Source organism: Ambystoma mexicanum, chromosome 12 (genome assembly GCF_040938575.1).
Source record: "Ambystoma mexicanum isolate Mex_15411 chromosome 12, UKY_AmexF1_1, whole genome shotgun sequence".
Lineage (NCBI taxonomy): Eukaryota > Metazoa > Chordata > Amphibia > Caudata > Ambystomatidae > Ambystoma > Ambystoma mexicanum.
In genome coordinates, this window is record NC_090936.1 from 792,172,810 (window position 1) to 792,191,735 (window position 18,926).

At 44.0% G+C, this 18,926-nt stretch overlaps 1 protein-coding gene across 3 annotated transcripts in view; it reads right to left on the minus strand.

Annotated features, from left to right (window-relative positions):
• The window catches only part of PPP1R12A (protein phosphatase 1 regulatory subunit 12A), a 2,468,713-nt gene that overhangs the window by 1,129,841 nt on the left and 1,319,946 nt on the right, over positions 1-18,926 (minus strand). For all 3 annotated transcript variants that reach the window (XM_069629290.1, XM_069629288.1, XM_069629289.1), the window contains one exon: positions 6,067-6,247. In XM_069629290.1, the coding sequence (XP_069485391.1) occupies positions 6,067-6,247 (181 nt within the window). The remainder of the gene's footprint in view (positions 1-6,066; positions 6,248-18,926) is intronic.

Genomic DNA, 18,926 nt, shown 5'->3' on the forward strand with positions numbered 1-18,926 from the left:
TCTCGATTGCCTTTGAGCTCGAGGGGCTGAAGTAGAGGCTGGTGACAGAAGAAGAAATGAGCAAAGCCACAGGAAAACTACTCGGGCGAAGAATCTACCTCGGGTCCTCAAGGGGAGAGTGAAGGAGACAGAAAATGGTGCATTAAGGGGGCCAAATAGGTCAAGAATCCGGGCTCAAGGAAATGTAGGAAGCTGAACACGTCCCCTGCCAATACATCCTAATACTCCTGGAAGAGGCACAGATGGTGTCCATGCAAGTTCTCTGCATGTCTGGATCTCCGGCAGGTCTCACAGGGGAGGGGCAGTCTTAGTCTATTCTTTGGGGGGTGAAATTGAGCTCTAGGGTGGGTTCAGGGGGTTTACGAAATGTGTAAAAGCGTTCTGTTGGTAATGTATTTATTGAATTTATGGGGGTGGGGGCACCTGAGATTGAGATGTGTAGGGCTGGAGCCTGGGTTTCGGGCTTGGCTGGTGGTTTGGACTCATCTAGTGATGGTAACTGGGAGGGGCCGAGCCCCTTGGGGTGGGTGGGCAGGGTTGACGGAGTGGGCTAGAGGAGGGAAAAGGGGATTTAAGTTTTACATGACGGCTCTTGTAATGTTCACTATTGGAATTAAGCGATAGTCAGTATGGGGATCGGCTTTTATTCAGAGATTCACTTTAGGTATAGGATTCAGTTATGACAGAGGGGCGGAGGGACGAGGCGTAACCGTTTCCGTGTATGTGCATTGAATGTTAAGGGGCACAACTCAGCAACCAAGAAGTCTTTGGGTTGCAAGGGAATTTAAGAGGTCCAGGATCGATGTCTTATTCCTTCAAGAACCTAGGTATCAGATAGCCGATGAACGTAGGATTCCCACAAGGTCTCATTGGAGGTGAATACTGGTGGTCAGGAATATCTAGAAAGGCAGGTGTTGGGATTCTGGTCCATAGAGGACTCCGGATTGAAGTTACAAAAGGTGTGGTCGGATGCAGATGGGAAGGCTGTGTTGTTCTCAGGCCTGATCAAGAAATGAAGGTTTACATTCCTCCCTGCTCCTGTACTTGGCCTGTCATCTTATGTGCCTATTTGATGTAACTTAATAAAGAAACAAGTTCTGCCTTACCTGTGCTTCCCGAAGGACTCCTTAATCATAACTGGCGACAAACTGGTCTGGGCCCAAGAAGCGAAGAAGATGAAAGAGCGGTTGAAAAGTAATTTGCAGATGGACAAGTAACAAGAAAAGACGAGTAAGGTGCTGCGGCGGGTGCATGTAAAAGGAGAATGGGTTTTGAAGAAAGGAGAGGTCCCACTGCCCCCAGTGAGTTGTCCCACCACCCAGGGCCAGTAAGGCTATGTAGGACTGTTTCCAGGCTTTTAGGAAAGTAAGCGTCTCTGAGCTCAAGAAAGAGTGACTATTTGACATTCTCTATGCGAGATCTGCTTCCTGAATCAGGGTTGGCCTGTTGCCCCACCACCCAGGGCCAGTAAGGCTATGTAGGACTGTTTCCAGGCTTTTAGGAAAGTAAGCGTCTCTGAGCTCAAGAAAGAGTGACTATTTGACATTCTCTATGCGAGATCTGCTTCCTGAATCAGGGTTGGCCTGTTGCCAGCAGCACCCTTAATCACTGCTTAATTTGCGATTAAGAAGCTGCGCTACGGCCAACCCCTGTCGTTCGACGAAAATGGCTACCTGAGATTTGCTGTGCCAATTATTGTGTCGGATGTTGCCATTTCAAGCCCAAAGGAGAAGTTTGGGGTTAGAGGAGGAATCTGCATTGTGTGTGAGGCCAAGAGAGGGCTCTCTTGCTGTGTGGCAGCAGGCGAAGGCGTAAGAAATACTGTTGGTGTTAATGGAAGCGGAGCTCTGTAGTCCTTCACCCCAGAACATCTTCTGATGACGTCATCTGGTGGCGTGCAGGGGTTGGCGACAAGGTGGAATGCCCAAGGATATAGCGTTCCTACTTGCCGCTTTCAATGCGAGTGTTCGGAAGAGTAAGGCACCATAAAGCGCGCTGCTGACATGACTGTCTTTTGAGTGGAACTCTGAACCGGGCAGAAAATTCCCCGTGCCTCATCCAGGAGGATATTGTACCCAACATAACTGCTAGTGGGAGTTGAGTGTTCAAGGGTCTGATTCATTTGGCAGCGTCAGAGCGCGACAAAGCAGCAGATGTTTCCTGAATCATTATTTTTTTGTACTGTTTCACTATTACTGGCTTTAGAAGGCCGGAGGAATGCATTTTTTGCAACGGAAGGGTAGTACCGTAAAGATTCTTGTTTTTGTTCCAAGACTGTGATGAATCTAAAAACTAAAGTGAAGTTATTCGGAGTGAAAGTCCGGACTTGTGTTCAAGTGAAGGTGCTGGCATCATAGGTCTACTGTTAATGGCAGACTGGGCTGTTTCAAGAAGATGCTGGTAGTTATTTTCATAGACGCTATGCTGAAGTTGGGAGTTTCATGTGCCTTTTCATCCATTTCCATTTTTTGAGCAATGACAAAATGTTAAGTGCAAGTTTAAAAATTGATATGATATGGCATTTATAACGCACCTAAACACAAGTGTTTAAACCAGAAGTAATTTTTTATGAGATTTGTTTTGGTGAATGTTTGTGGTGTGTGGTTCTAGTAATTATCACAAGTGTGTGCATTAAACGATTTCCTACGAGCATGTAGCCTAGAAAGTATAACATTTAACATACAACAGTATAACATTTTGAGGATTTTCAGGACTGGACTTATTACTCATGCTGCTGCATGGACTATGAGAAGCAGAGACTGAGATTGGATTTACAAAAAACGAGTTTTGTTTGCATTGAGGCCGCGTTGTGTGCATGACTTGTATGTTTCACCTGCATACTAGATAGGTCATGTGCGGATGTTGTTAGCTTAACCGTTTTTGAGGTTTTACAGGTTATTTCAAGGACTTGCAGATGATATTCCAAATCCAATGGAATTTTTGGGGGAATTTAAGAGCGCTCTCATTGCGTTCCAGTTTTATGGTCTGCACGCTCGTGTCGGTGTGTTTTGGTGGTGAGGTGAAGGGGGTGTGTTATGACTGGACATGAGTAGTGTGTGCAGAGTTTGAATGATGTCAGTGACTGAGTGATGTCATGTGTAGAATGTTGGAAGAGTTGGAATGTTTTGTGAGATTGTTCCAGCCAAGGCAGTAGAAACTATGTAGTCAGGGTGGTGGAATCCAGTGGGCTTCCTGCCTGCTCCTGTACGTATCCTGTCATCTTAGATACCTCTTTGATCTAACTTAATAAAGTAACAAGTTCTGCCTTACCTGTGCTTCGCAAAGGACTCCTTAATCATAACAGCACCTCCGGCTGGAGAAAGCACCGGGAGAGATGGTTTCACCTCAGGGTTTTACGAAACATTCTCGTTGGCCCCGCTTTCCTTCCTCACACTACTTTCCAATGATATAATAGAGACGGGAAGAGCCAGAGATTCTTTTGTCCAGGCATTCATTACAGTGATACCCAAGGAGGGCAGGGACCCTCGGTCCTGTGGTTTGTTTGCCCAATTTCACTCCTCAACATAGATGCCAAGATTTATGCTAGGGTCGTGGTGGCGAGGTTGGAGGAGCAGTTACCGAAACTGGTTCACTCTGACCCAGTCGAATTTGTCATAGGGCGTCAGAGTGCAGACATTATGAGGACAACATTGCATTTGATAAGCAAGGCTCAGGGCATGCAGGGTGAGCCCACTCTTCTCTCTGTTGATGCTGAGAAGGCGTTTGACAGGGTGGAGTGTGACTTCCTAGAGGCAGTGCTCAGCAAATTCAGGGTGGAGACTTATTATTGGTATAATGGTGATCTACTCCTTCCAGAGGGCATGCGTGGCAGTGAATGGTGGATACTTGCAGCGGTTTGACTTGGGTAGAGGGACAAGGCAGGGTTGCCCGCTTTCCCCGGCACTTTTCAAACTTTCACTGGAACCCCTGGACCACAGACAGACAGGAAGCTCAAGTGGAGGGGGCTCGGGGTGGGAGGGACGATTTATAAATTGGGTTTGTACGCGGACGACATGCGTCTGCATGTGGTGAACCAGATGACCTCTGTGCTGGGTGTGGTTAGTATGATTGCAGAATTTGGTCGCATGGCAGGGTTCAAAATAAATACGGCCAAATCAGCAGGAACAGCGATTTGGGACGTTTCTCATGACTAGGCATGAAAGTTAGCGTGGGGATACTGTGTTACCTGGGTATTAGCGTCACAAGACATTTTAGGGGTCTGCACAAAGCAAATTTCCCCTCCCTGATGAGCGAATTGGAGAAAGAACTAGAGAAATGGAATAAGCCGACCATCTCCTGTATGGGACGGTTGAACGCAATTAAAATGGTTGTACACTGCAAGATTTTTTACCTGTTCCAGATGCTCCCAATTGAGATCCCTGACACCTATTTCAAAGTAACCAATGGCCCTCTCCTATGATGTCTCTGGCAGGGGAAGAAACAAAGGGTTTCTGGTGAGGTCCTGAGTCTTTTCAAGGACAATGGGGGGTGGCACGCCCAGACATACACCTGTATTATAAGGCCACTCAGCTTAGCATTCTGATTCCACATCGCAGACAGGACAACTAGCAATGGGTGGATCTGGACAACTACCATCTATGGCTGGCGACGGTAGGGGAATGGCTGTGGGTCCCTAGGTCGAAGTTACCGCATTCTGGGAACCATCTGGAGCATTTGGTGACAAGGAGCAGGATTGGGCGACTTTACAACGTGGCCGTCACCACTGGGACATCTCTGAGTTCTGGGGTTCAGGGATGCTATTCCGAATTCAGAAAGGTTCCAAACATGGTTTAAGCGGGACGAGAATGGGTTGGACAAGTGCAGAGAGACAGCAAGTTCATTCCAATATTGGAGTTGATGGAACTTGACCCCCGGACATGGCAAAGAATGTGCAGAGGCGCATTCCAGACATCAATTTCCTGTGAGTACAAACTACATGCCATTAAGTTGTTGCACAGGTGGCAATATGACCCAGTCAGAATCTCTGGAATGTTTCAAAGTGTGAGCCCTATGTGCTGGCAGGAGTGTGGATCTAAGGCCGATTACTGGCATATGTGGTGGGCATGTGAAGTGGTCCAATCCTATTGGGATGTGGTCCTAAACTGGTATTAGGGACCTGGATGGTAAAAGACTGATGTTGATACTGTTTGGTTTACAGGAACAGGAGGGAGAATATATACTGTTGCTGAAAACGGTCCATGGCTTACTTCTTGCAGGGAGGGTGTACCTGGCCGCACACTGGAAGAGAGTTGCCACCAGGTAAGAAAGAATGGATCAATAAAGCCCAAAGGTTATATCTAATGGAACGCTTAATAGCAGCAATCCACGGTGACTGTGGCTCTGTTGAAGTAGACTGGTCGGATATTTGTGGTAAATACATTCAACAGGGATGAAGAGTACTTGCTTCATTCCCTTATGGAGGAGAGAGTTTCGACACCCTGAGTACTCCAACCACGATGTTACCATGCTCAAACTGTAATTGATACTTGTCCATGAGAACTAGGATTCCTCAAGAAATGTAGATAAGTGAGGGTGTAAAAGAGAGCCATCCATCTGTTATGTTGATTAAGGGAGAGATTAGAAATGTGGGGTGCAGGTTCAATGACAGTTTGCGTTTTTGTTGTATTGTTGTTGATCCGTGTTAAACGAACCCTAATGTACCAGATGTAAACTGCGATTTTCTTGAAAATGTAATAAAGATGAAAGAAAAAAAAGAAAAAAACATTTACCCAAATGAGAACCTTTATCTACAAGGTCCAAAATAAATTAAAAGTAGCATACATTCCAGTCTGCACAATTAACTAGAAATGATCTAACAAAATAAGGCACAACAAGTGTTGCCCTCAAGGAGAAATTAATGCAGTGTCCTGGTAGGCACAATCTTGTGCAATTAGGACTTCTACTTGCTTTTGTGTCATTTCCACCCATTAGTCAAGGCCAGAGGCTGGTATGAAAGTACCACAGTAAAAACTTAAGTGAACAGGTAAGAAAATGAGTTTGATAAAAAAAAAAAAAGTACTGGCAAATCTGTGGAGAGCAATAGTATTGCATAAGATTCCTTATTACCTTTCTCTGCCTCTCTTGCTGAGCTCCTGGTGTAAGGCGAGTAAGCAGAAGTTATGCCTTGGAGGCTGTTTGGTCGGTTTATTTGATTTGAATAGAGAGAACTACTGCTGGAAATGGAAAGCGCAGAGGATGAAGGAGTAGTTGAACTTGATGTTGCGATCGGTCTGTACTTCTGGTAAGTCTGTAAATAAACAAAATAAGTTTAATTTCAAATGTTTTCACTGAACAAAAGAAATAAGTATTGAATTCAGGTGAGCGAATATACAACCGATCCAATGTATTAAAAGCAGGTTTGTTTCACAAACTGAGTAACTACCACATGTTTCGATTTCACACAATTTAACTCAGATCTCCTGGGGGAAACTCAATATGTGTTTGCAGTACCAAAGTAATATGTATGTTTACATATTTGAAGTGCATTTTTAAACATATCACATGCCCTTGCTTAAGGATCAAAAGACATGGAATAAACCCACTTGTCTCAGTAGAGGAAGAATAGTGGCCAGGCTTTCATATGAGCATAACTAATATTCCTACTATAATGTTGCAATGTTCATCGGATTCCAACTCCATGTGATAGATGACCAGTGGTTAGAGATGCTTTACTCGATAATGCAGAAAGATGCTACTGTTGGCTCAAATGGATAGTCTGCAATGAACCAGCCATGTCTGTGGCTCAGTGGACTAATGCATCCACTAAAGAGACCTGTGTTTGACCTCATGGTCACAGGTTCGAATCCTGGCAGGTCCACTCATCCCTTCATCCTTCCGAGGTCGATAAAATGAGTACCATTAAGTTGGGTAACAATAAACATCTGTTATTATTAGTGCCAAGATGCCCCTTCGGGGGTGAACGTGTGCTTTACAAATACGCCTGTTATGTTAACTGCTCGATCAGAAGAGTTCCTAGAAAGAGTAGTAAAGGAAGGCCAACATTAAGTTGCTTGTCGAAGAACAAATCTGATTGGCAGAGGAAAGACAGCAAAACCGCATCCAATTATGGGCATAGCAAGACCAAACTGAAAGCCAAAACAATGCAATATTGAGGCATGCTACAGATATACATCAAATGAGAAATATCAGAATATCGTCGGACACGATCGCTTTTGGGAACAGAAAAAGAAACACTTTGCAAACGTCTGAAGCGGTCTACACCCCACAACTCTACATTGCACTAACCTTTCAGATCAATCAAATGCTTTTACAATCTTACTGCAATGTGAGAGCAACGCAAGACACGTGAAACAGTAAATGAAGAACTATCTTTATTTGTAAAGCTCTTTAGGATTGGACTGGATACCCTGTTTGGTAGGACAGAAGGAGACAGACTAGTTTCTGTCATTTTGACAAATTATGTATTGAAATAAGAAAATGTCCTATCTATCCCTATTCTATGGATTTCCCTACCTAACAAAACTAACTAGTGTGCTTGTCAGTAGTTTAGAACAAAGAGTAAATAGCCTGTCTCAAAGCGAATATATTCTGGCCCTATCACTAAGGAAATCTAACAAAATAAGCCGAGGATAATAAGGCTGTACAGCCCTAATAGGTGATTTTCAAATATTTCTTGGCTATCTCTTGAATTAATTCTTTTATTTCTTCTCAGGGGCTTTTCCACCCTCCTGGCATCGCCTTTCCTTTTAGAAATGACTGTTTCCTCTATGATATATTTGAGTGCTCTTCCCGGTGAGCTACATCCCCTTTAAGTGTCTGTGTAAGGTTCCCTTTACTCAGCTCTTTGGAGGCACTCAAATGTCCCTTCTGCTCGTGAATCACTGTATTCCTTTGCTTCCTTATTTCCCCATTAACAACGTATTTTACATACATTTTCCTAGTCTATTAAGCAGATTTTTGCTTTGGACTGAATCAGATATTCCCAACCACTGCAAGGTTTTTTTTGCTCAGTTCCTGTCTTGTGGTACTTGATGAGACAGGTTCCACTAGGTCTCTCTTTAGGGTTATTCGGATTCTTAATAACACTGGTTTCCTCAATGGGACGAGTAGACTAGTCTTGTAGCTATTCTCACTGTTATAAATATTTGCTGTGTCACTGGGGTGAGTAAGCCGAGTCCTGTAGTTGAACAAATTACTTATCCCTGGTAATGTTCTTTCTATAGGATGTTCCTACCACTGATTGCTCATCTTTGATATACCGATTTCCTGCTTGAAGCTTCGGAAACTTCAACAGCAGAGGGCACCATGTGTCATCGAGGTCCACTGTGGCTTCCATTCCTGCGATTGGAGGCAACCGACTTTGGTATAAATAGCACACACTGCATCCATTGCTTCAGTTCAGTAAAATTCACCTACGTTCAGAGGGCTAGGCTGGTAGGGCTATGAGGAATCCGTGGGAGGACCATCCTACTGGGTGCCGCTCAGAAGATTAGCAGTACACACAGAAAATTCTTACCTATTCAAAAAGATTTAATAAGGCACAATACACATCAATTAACTGAAATGTATTTTCTTTCTCTTAAAATAAGCCCACTATTCTTGATGTTCTGCTAATTTGCATTACACTACTATGCAACTAAAATCCCTAAAAGCAAAATACAACACAAGTTAAAACTAATATGAAAAACTGGCTCCATGAACAGAAGAATCTAACCAAGATATGCCTGCACACATTAACCAAAAATGGTCCCTCCCCACCCATGACTCCTAAACCTGACTCTACCACACTTTCACCTTATGGCTAACTTGTGAGTACATTAAGATACTACCGGACAACCCTGACTCTTCCTCTCTTGGCTCTGTGAAAGGTTAGCAGATGTGTACCTACATCCACTTGTTTTATGTTTGTTGTAACATGAATAACGTTCACGTGCCAGAATTTCTGTTACTCATTGTGCCTTACCAAAAGCGTCACATGCACTATATAATCTAACAACCAGCTCAAATATCGGAAAATGACGTAGACTACTTGGATGTGTAACCAAATCCCATACTTCCTCTTCTTTGTACATATGTCACGCAAGTGCTTTGAAGCAGCCCACTTGCAAGTTAACGCATTATGAAACTCCAATATTAATTTGCCCTCTAAAGATTTTGAAAAGACAAATGTGATGTTCAGCGTCTCCTACTTCAGCATTACTAACATCGCCCTTTAAGTAGAGTGCAACATTGCAATATCATTTACTTAGCCTACAAGGGATAATGGGTATGGACTATGCCTGGGATTACTCGTCCATAGCATCAGGGCACTGGATATTCAGACAGGAGAATGCTTTTCACACGATCGGCATCATTTCCAAGTGTTCAGAGTTCCTTTGGGTATAGAGCTTCACACATTATATGGTAACTTGCTTCTATACAAAAACAGTTTCACTCAGCACTTGTGTAATCCTACACAATGATATATGGGTGGGGTATGTTGCAAACAATCTTGTATGCACTGCAAGTGAATTGTGCACATGCAGAGTCATGACATTCTTAAAATGCACATCATATGTTGAGGCATTTAAATATACCTTGCTTGCAAAGTATTGTGGGTCTGCAAATATGCCAGTGCGTGTTTACTGCTACAATCCCTCACTTGTTACAGTGCTCTATCAACTACTATTGGAGGCAAGCACAGGAGCCGGGGAAATGTATGGGTGGAAGCATCACTCCTTAAACAAAGCAGCAAATTTCAAAGACCAAGTCAGACGTTTCGGCAGTAGACTGAAGGAAATATGTTGCATGTTTCCTTAAGGATAGGAAATTCTAGTACCAATCTAGACAACCACACCTTTTTGTTTCTATGCTATACTGCTGGGGGCTTTTCAAGTTAACCATGTGTTGTGTGTGCAGTCTCTAGCATCTCCCTGCATCTTATTTACCTGATCACAAAGAATTACAGAGGAGGGATCCATAGATATAGGAGAAGGCACTAAATAATTTGCATCTCTGATGTATTGATGCAATTAACTTAAAAGGCATTTATGTGTGATTTTCTTCAACAGGGCTCCATAATAAACCACAGTAAGGCTCTTTTTTAATTTTATCTAGGCTGTGGTGCGGAAGGGTGGGCAAAACTATACACTTTATTATGTGCCCTGTCATTTCACTCCCTATGTCAGTGGTGCAAGCAGGGCTCTAATCAGATGTTGCTCCCTACTTGGAGTCAAATGATTTTTCAGGGAGTAAACAAGTAATTAGCTTTGCCAATAGGGATCATTTCTGCTTATTAAAAGATGTTATTTCCCCATAAAAGTCCTTTTGAGATCAGGCATTATTATTAGAGTTCCTTCCTTTCTATGCCACTGCTCTGCTGGTCACTAATACGAAAACATATCAGTAGAGCTTTGTGGGTTGAAGCAATGATATGTTCATTGTTTGTTTTTGTTAGGAACATTTTCCTTTTTTAGGGAGTAAAAATTCATGGTGCATATGTCTCTTATTTCTAAGGCTGGTGTTATCACTACCCACAGGAGAATGTAATGTGGATAGTAAGCAGAGACACAGGAATTTAGGATCATCATATTCTAACGTGCAGTTATTCTGATGCAATTATCATCCGTACACAAATGATTAGAAGCATGTTCTCCTGGCCCTTGAATTACTTCCTTAAAGTGGCACTTGAACTCCTTCAGCATGTTTTTGACACATAGCTTTTAATTGCCATCAATCCATCTGCAAATGTATTCTGTGTGAGTTTCTTGACAGCCACATCAGTTATGACAAGAGATATGAGGGCCCCAACCTCTAGGGTCGTTGTTCACAGCATTAACAGGTTGACAAGTCAACCTATTCAAGGAGTGCAACCCCCACCTACCCCAACCCACCACCAAGAGCCAACCTACCTAACGGTCAATGAACAATGCACCAGCCATCATAAAGACCCCTTGGGTCAAAACACGTGTCGGCTGACCACCAGATTATCGCATCAAGAATAAAATTCCCTTTTTGTGAAAAATCAGAATACAAAGAAACATTTATTTAAGAATAAATATTGTTTGTGCGCAATATCTGGGAACGCAACTAAGAGATATTTGTGTTTTGTAATACAAATTAGTGATTTTCCAGTGGCATAAAACATACAGGGCCTCATTAAGTCTTGGGGTGGTATCCCGGTGTAAATACGCCAGAATACCGCTCAAACAAATTACTGTCACCGCCACTTGGTCCGGAGGAATTGGGACCGGATTACAACTGGTGGTGGCGGTGTAATTCCCCATTCATATTGAGTCCACTGGAATAAATGTGGCTTTTTGGCAGGATTACCGCAGTGGAAATTCTGCCTATTTGGGTATTGAGTTGGAGGATGGCTAGGCTGGAATGAATGGGAGAGAACTGAATAAAAGGCAAGGTTTTGGCTTGGAAGACAGTCAACCACTGGACGACGGAACCGAAGAAGAACTTGAATAGGACGCCTGCTGCAACTCCTAGACCATTGGTTTGGCCGGTGAAGCCCTGCTGCTGTGCTGCAACTCCAAATTCGTATCGACAGAGAAGCTACTGCTAGGACGACTTTTCCCCTTGAGTTGCTGGGACCAATCAACTCCAAAGTAAGCCACTTGGACATCCTTCAGATCCGTTTGAATTTCCACAGAGTTGCTGCTGGAAACTGAATAGCCAGGGAGAGGAACACCAAATTGTGAGCATTGCTTTTAAGTTGGCCAAGAGCTCCATTAAGATCCTCCAGGCTCCAGGAAGCAGGACTGAACCATCCTGAGCCCCCTCAAGAGTGTGCAGAACCCCAGAAGCAAGGAATGTCCATCTCGACAGCCAGAAACTGCAGCGTTGCCATCTGCGGTAGTCCCGAGGAACTGAAACACTGAAATGTCACTTGTTGGAAAGATTGCCGGTTGCGAGCAGTGACCGTCCCATTGCAGGAGTCCCCAGAAGTCCTCCCTCTTGTCCGCACGACTGAGGCCCAGGAACTGTGAGATCTGCAGATTGCACTTTTTCTTCAATACAAAAGGTACTGTGAAGTCTGAGAGAACCATTGTAGAGTTGCTTGCATCTTCTACTGCTCACAAGTCTAATCAGCTTGAGGCCCTAGATTGGCTTCTTCTTTTCTTCAAAGACTTCTAAAACATTGTGCAAAGCAAAGACTGTTCTACTTACCTACCAGAAGTGCTTCATCATATATAAGACTTTTGCCCATTGACTTTGGTTTAGCCTGTTATACTGAAAGACCGTGCTTAGGGGATCCAAAAGTATTTGCCTGCTTAAGAATATTTATGGTCTCTTGTTCTAATAACTTTTTTTTCCCCCCAACTTCAAAAAGTATTATAAACACCAACAGTAAGATATTAATGTCCCCAGCACCCTAGCTATATAAGTCACCTGAGGGTGTAGGTTGTGTCTGTGGGCCATCCCAAAAGGGTGTTTACTGATTTATAAACTAAGAGCGTACAGTATTGAGTTGCATTGGTGTGTTACATCAGCTGTTAAGCAGCCGCCAACAATTACAAAAGAGCTATCACGGAAGCCAAGAAATCTTATCTGGACTCCAGAATCCTACAGGCTACCTCGAACTCTAAGGAATTATTTAAAATTATAAGAGAACAGGAGACTGTCTCAGAACCTGTAGCTTCGACGATTACAAAAAATGACGATTGGTGCTTGGATACACAGAATGCCATGGCAAATAAATTGAATGGTATTCGAGAATCCATAGCCACCATAAAAAGTGCATTGGACACACAGGGCACCCATATAGTTAATAATACTTTCATCAGGGACCCAGATATCCCTATTTTTGACTTTGTACCCATATCAGGGGAGGAACTAGCCTCCATTATCAATAAACCTAAAGCTACTAATTACACTGGTGATCCTTGTGCCTCTAGCATCATTAAAACATGCCCCCCCGACTCTGGTACAGGCCATATGTAAATTTGTCAACGCCTCACTTCGGAATCGTATGGTTCCAGATGACACGAAGCAAGCCTGGGTAACTCCATTATTGAAAAAACCCAATTTGGACCAATCAGCAGCGTTCGACCTTGTTGATCATGCCATACTGACAGAAAGGCATATGTCAGTGGCTATTTGTTCGTGGGCTGCCACTGACTGGCTTCTTTCCTTCTTATCCAGCAGAGTATGCGCCCATAATGCTAAAGCCCCGGCAACCCAGATACACTTTGGTGTACCTCAAGGAGCCAGCCTGTCACCATGCATATACAACATTTTTATGACCCCCCTTCTTTGCCCACCTTGCTCAGGAGGGCATACTATTCTCGAACTATGCAGATGACACACAATGTGTCATCCCTCTTACTGGCCAGCATGACCAAGACGAAAGAGAACTTAACCGCATATTCACCATCATTGAACATTGGATGATGTTGAATAATCTTGCCCTTAACCGGGGAAAGACGGAACTTATGGTTGTGGGCTGTGATAGCATCCTGGCTAAATTAGACCCAGCGTATAAACACTTTCTGCTGGGAGATGCTCTAATTCCCACCCTTCCTAAGGTAAAGATTTTGGGGGTGGTACTGGACCAATCGCTCAATATGAAGTCTTACGTGGCCAGTACTGTGTCCTCTGCTACCTATTATATTAAACTGCTTTCCCACTTGCGACCACTTATTTCTCAGCCTAATGCAGTCCATCGCTCGTGCCATCATAGGATCAAAATTAGATAGGATTACTACTGTAGCCTACTAGCAGGTGCTAGCAAAAAGACCATTAGCCGCCTTCAGGTGGTTCAGAATGGAGCAGTCAGAATGATTTCTGGACTCACAGAGCACCTATCTGAAGCACGTCGCGCATTGCACTGGTTGCCCGTGGATGCGCGAATCACCTTCAGACTCATGGTTATTACTTTTAAATGTCTTGAGGGCTGTATGCCCATTTACCTACAAAGGTACATAGGAATAAAACCTAACCTCAGAAATCTTCGCTTCAACAATCAGAATCTGCTTCTCCAGCCCAAATTCAAAACCAAAAAAGCACAATGTGGTGCCTTTGCCTTTGCAGCACCAGCTATCTGGAACACTTTACCAGTTCATCTGAGAAACTCTGCAGCTCTGAGCAACTTCAAGGAGGACTTAAAAACCTTCCTTTTCAAATAATAGTTGACTACTCCGAGTCCCTCCTCTCTGATCCTGATGCTCTCGGGCTCTCCAAGTCTTTATTTGTCTTGTCTGCGCCCTCACACCTATGGGTTTATGGTTGCGCAATATAATGTAAAAAAAAAAAGAAAAAATAGTTCTCTTCTGAGGAAGGCTTGTTCTAACTGATGGATAAATTAATAATTGTTTATTCAGGAAACCTTTTGTGTAAGTGTTTATTTGAATACTTGTCACTGAATCTCTGTGTAACTCCTCTACAGCGAACATCGACCCCTCTTGACATATGTGTGGCTGCTCAACAGGCTACCAAAACTGTGAAGTATGAGCTTATACCAAAGGTTGGGTTTCCTAAACCTGTGGTCAGAGTTGTTGTAGTACAGCCAAAGGGTACTGCATACTAACTGTGCCTAACGTGTCCTGACACCAAGACCAGGTTGCAGCAGTAATATTCTGCCCCGGTACACCACTTTGTAGGGCTGAAGTGGTTGCCTCTCCCCTGGTAGCACCTGCCCTTAAATTATCCGGACCATCCTTACCAGCCAGGGAATAACAGTCTAAGCGTAGGGTCCTTTGGATAGCATGCATGCAATGGATGGGATGCAGAATAACTCCAACACCAAATAATCAAACCAACTCAGAAAGATGGCAAAGGTTGCTGTTTTATTAATAATTATTTAAAACTGGGAGTTACAACGGACATCAATGGAAGTGTGCTCGAGTCTCACAGCACATTTCACATAAAATTAGCTTTTTATACAAAAAATCTGTCAGACGTGACGTCATACGGCATGGCAAATAAAAACATGAGGGGGTGTGATAGGTTCAAGGGGAACATGTAAGTATACATTCTATACGTTTTTTTTATTTCAATTGGTTTATTCAAACCTTTACAAAAAAGAGAAATGACAGAAAAAGGGGTTGGGTTGTGATTGGATATCTACTGTCAGGTGGACAACTTCTGCCTACCTCTAACAATATGTCATCTTCAACATTAAGTACACGATATCTCATTGGCTCTCAAACTACAAGGCCCTCCATTATGTAGCCCTCTATAATTAGTTGGCATGCTCGTGACATTCTGGAACAGTCAGCTTACTTAGCAGCACGTAAGCTGAAACCCAGGTGCCAGGAGGTGGACTTGACAGTACCTCCCCACACAATTAGCCCCATATCTCTCATGCCTTCTTCCATGAAGAGCGTATTTGAACTTGGCCTTACAGGATATTCTTGTATCTGGGAATATAAAGGAGTGCAAGCACGCACTATCATTATTCTAGAACACCATGCTGAACTCTATTTCCATCCTTGGCTCACGGGACAGGAGACCACGATTTGGTCCATTTTGCAGCATTTAATGTTTTAAAAGAATAAAACTTGCCATGCTTGGTGTTCTTTCCTTGCACAAGGGATGATTAAGCTTCTCACGTTTGCTGCCTTCAAGAAAATATAACCAGTCTTGTCTGCTTCAGCGTGGACACCAGGCCAGACAGCCATTCCAGACTCTTCCACAATCTCAGCTAATACTTGCTACGACAGCTCTCTGCCTTTCCTCTCCATGGGTCCGGGCTTACTAAATTTATGATACTGATGTCCAGTTTCTATACAATGGCGGCTTTGCCTGCAGTCTCTTCACTACTTATAGCCAGCTTCAAAGATTACTTAATCTACTTGCGTTACAGCATTTGCATAGTTATTCAACGGCTTGAATGTTCTGCAGTGGTCTTCACACGTGCAATCTTGTTTTCTCATATGAAAGTTTACTTTGTTCTTAACTTCGTCATCAGTTTCTGTATGGTTCATACGTTTTCTCCTTCAGCCGGTATTCTCAGTGTGTCACGCTCATCTCTGGTGACGTCACTAGCTCTACTCTATCTTTCATATTCTTTCAGGGAGTTCCTCCCTGAAATTGTTGTCTATTTGGGGATACATTTGATAGAGTTTTCTCAGAAGGTACCTTTTCTTGAACATTCGCAGTGGTATGGTCACAACTGCTGGTGACGAGCATGGCACAATCTCAGGCTTCCAACAGACAGACAGCAGGGGGGGCACGACTTCCAGCAGAGGCATGGACCCGCTCCTCTACATTCCCCTCTCCGGTCGAGTCATCGACCACCTCTTAAATGGTCTCCACATCTTGAAATTTTCTCTTGAAGAAATGCTTCTTTGGAGAACAGCTCTTCATCACCCCCACCCCCTTCCAGGTGTCAGCCAATTTAACATGCTCATCCACACTCCAGTTCAAGTAGTTGCACTGTCCATTCGGATTACAATAGACCCATCGTCCTGTGTACTTCGTATGATTCTTTGGATATAGGAACCTCGTTCCTTCAGGTGTAACAATGCTGGTCTCTATATATTTTCTGACATCTTCATCCGTCAAATACCTTGGGTCCAAACACAGATTCGACATTGATCATGATCTTCATTCCTACTGCCTTCTTTGCTGTCTTCTTACACTGGGCAATTATTATCCTGATCAGACAGAATCCAAACATTACCATCACAAATATTGCTCCAAGAAACTAAGATGGTTGCCATCCACTGCAGGATCCATGAGAATATGGACGCAAACCAACTGTCATCTGTATTGTCTTCTGCCTCATCTTCCATCTTGGTATGCAGGTTCGTCAGCAACACTATGGCCTCCGTCTAGGTCCCATTCTCATTGTGAGACATGATGGCCTGATTTTGGCGCAAACTCCTCCTTCCATTGCTGTGATCATGTCAAGGACATATCTATTCGGTAGGGTCATCAGTCGTATGGCTAGCAGCTCTTCCTTGATAGCATTGAATTCCTTTATGGTAATGTTTATTGTCTGCAGAAGTTCCCATCTGGTAATTTGCAATCATTTGGCATTAGCCATCATCTGGAACCCAGGCATGAAGATAGTCATATAGTCGTAAATATTGAAGCAGCCTTGCTGAATAACCTGTCCTCATACGGAATTACTTCATATGCATCTATTGACTTAGCGGAGAAGTAATTCTCTCCTGGTCCAATTGAGAAATTTGAGCGTTCTTTTTCTCAAATGGTATCTACTTTTGGAAACTAAATCTGCATCAGTCACTAGTCGTTGCTTTATTGTCCTCGATCAAGTCTGCACACACTGAAATTCTTCTTCTTGTCATGGTTCTGGACCAGCAATGGTGGGAGGGCGTGTTTCTCACCTTTATAGGCCTTCACGTCTAAGTGGAGCCAAGCTCGTCTCCCTTGGACTTTCACAGCTGAAGGGGTTATATTCTCAACAAAAAACAGGCCATTAAAACATTGCTCATGGCACTTTCAGGTAAAGTTCTTAACAAATACAACTTGGGTGCCGATAAAAGTTCAGTTGGGTTGGTTGTTGAATTGTCTTCATCTGTGTTCTGAGACCGACCCCCCCTGACGGTTGAGTTGATCTGAAATGAGAGATGCTAGAAGTCATACATGTCAAATAGTCATACAATTCATCACCTAACATTTTAGCTACACTCTGGGAATCACTTCTACTCCTGGACGGAGGTGTAAGATGCGTTCTCACTCGCCACCCTGTGTCATGATGCCTACCCCCAGGCATCCGGACCAAGTCCATCAGCCCTGGGAGCAGGCATCTAGACATTTAGTAAAACCTCAGCAGCCCCGGCTAGGGGCTATCTGGGTTCAGTCCTGGCGCCTTAGGTGACGGGTTCATAGAAATCAGTCCTGGCGCCTTAGGCGCCAGGGTCATAGTCATTACTTACCTCAGGCAGTCCATGCTGCAAATGACTCCAATCCAACATGAAGCCTGAAAGGTACTATTTTTCTACAGGGAATATTTTCTACTTGGGTGTGGTTCTAGGGACTTCTTACCTGGGACTACTTTTGAGGCTATTTAAACCACGCCCTACCAGCAACACATGCTTCGCGCTATTCTGCTTCCAGCAGCGTAACGCTCACCGTGCCTGCAAGTCAGCTTCCAGACCTCTGCCACGCCCGTCCTGAATCCGGAGCTCCTAGAGAGGAAGGAAAGTAGAGGCAAGGTTAGAAAACTAACTTTATTCCAGTTTCTCACCCGATTCCGGAACCATCACGTCTCAGCACCTGGAAAGGACATTCTTTCTACACGCGACGCATCGCCAGCTGCAGCGCCGCGCCATACTCCAGTCCTCACAGCACCTTTCGATCTGGCGCTGCCTCAATCATTTCTTCGCCGGGCTCCGGCATCTGAGGACAAAAGAAATAACCAGGTGAGCCGAGAGAGCCAACAAATACAATCTCGGACAGCATTGGGTAATGCAGACTCTTACCTGAATGCCATCTACCGCCACAAGACCATCTTTTCTCGAACTCCACTGCAAGATAAGAAAGGAATGGGACAAGAGTGAACATCGGACATATTGAACTCTATACTTACTGGTCTTCGCCAGGAACCTCAGTCAACTCTCATCCAGAACTCCCCAATGCCTTTTAACCAGTGAAGCAACTGGTGTCTACGCACCCCTGCAATCCACGCAGGATGGAGAGCTCATCTTTCAAGAATATAAGGTGAGAGTACTGGAAGGGGATTTCAGAGGTGATTAGTGGGGAGAGCAGGGAGGTGCCATCACTAGAATCTACGGGAGGCTAAATTCCTCTCTCCGCTTGCAGGAGAATTCTTCTACGGGTCAAGCTGACGAGATTAGGAGGGCAGTCCATTCTGTCATCTCTGCACTATGCATCACGTTGGTGGAGGTCGCAGCATTCCGGGTCCGACCGACGCCCCTGTGGGAGCCAGGTGAGCGTAACACCCTGTCACTAACTTGTGAGGGGTGAGGTGATGGTCTGAACCAGGCTGATTCCAAAGGGCATATAAAGCTAAGGGCAGGCAATATAGCCATCCCTTCTTCAATGTC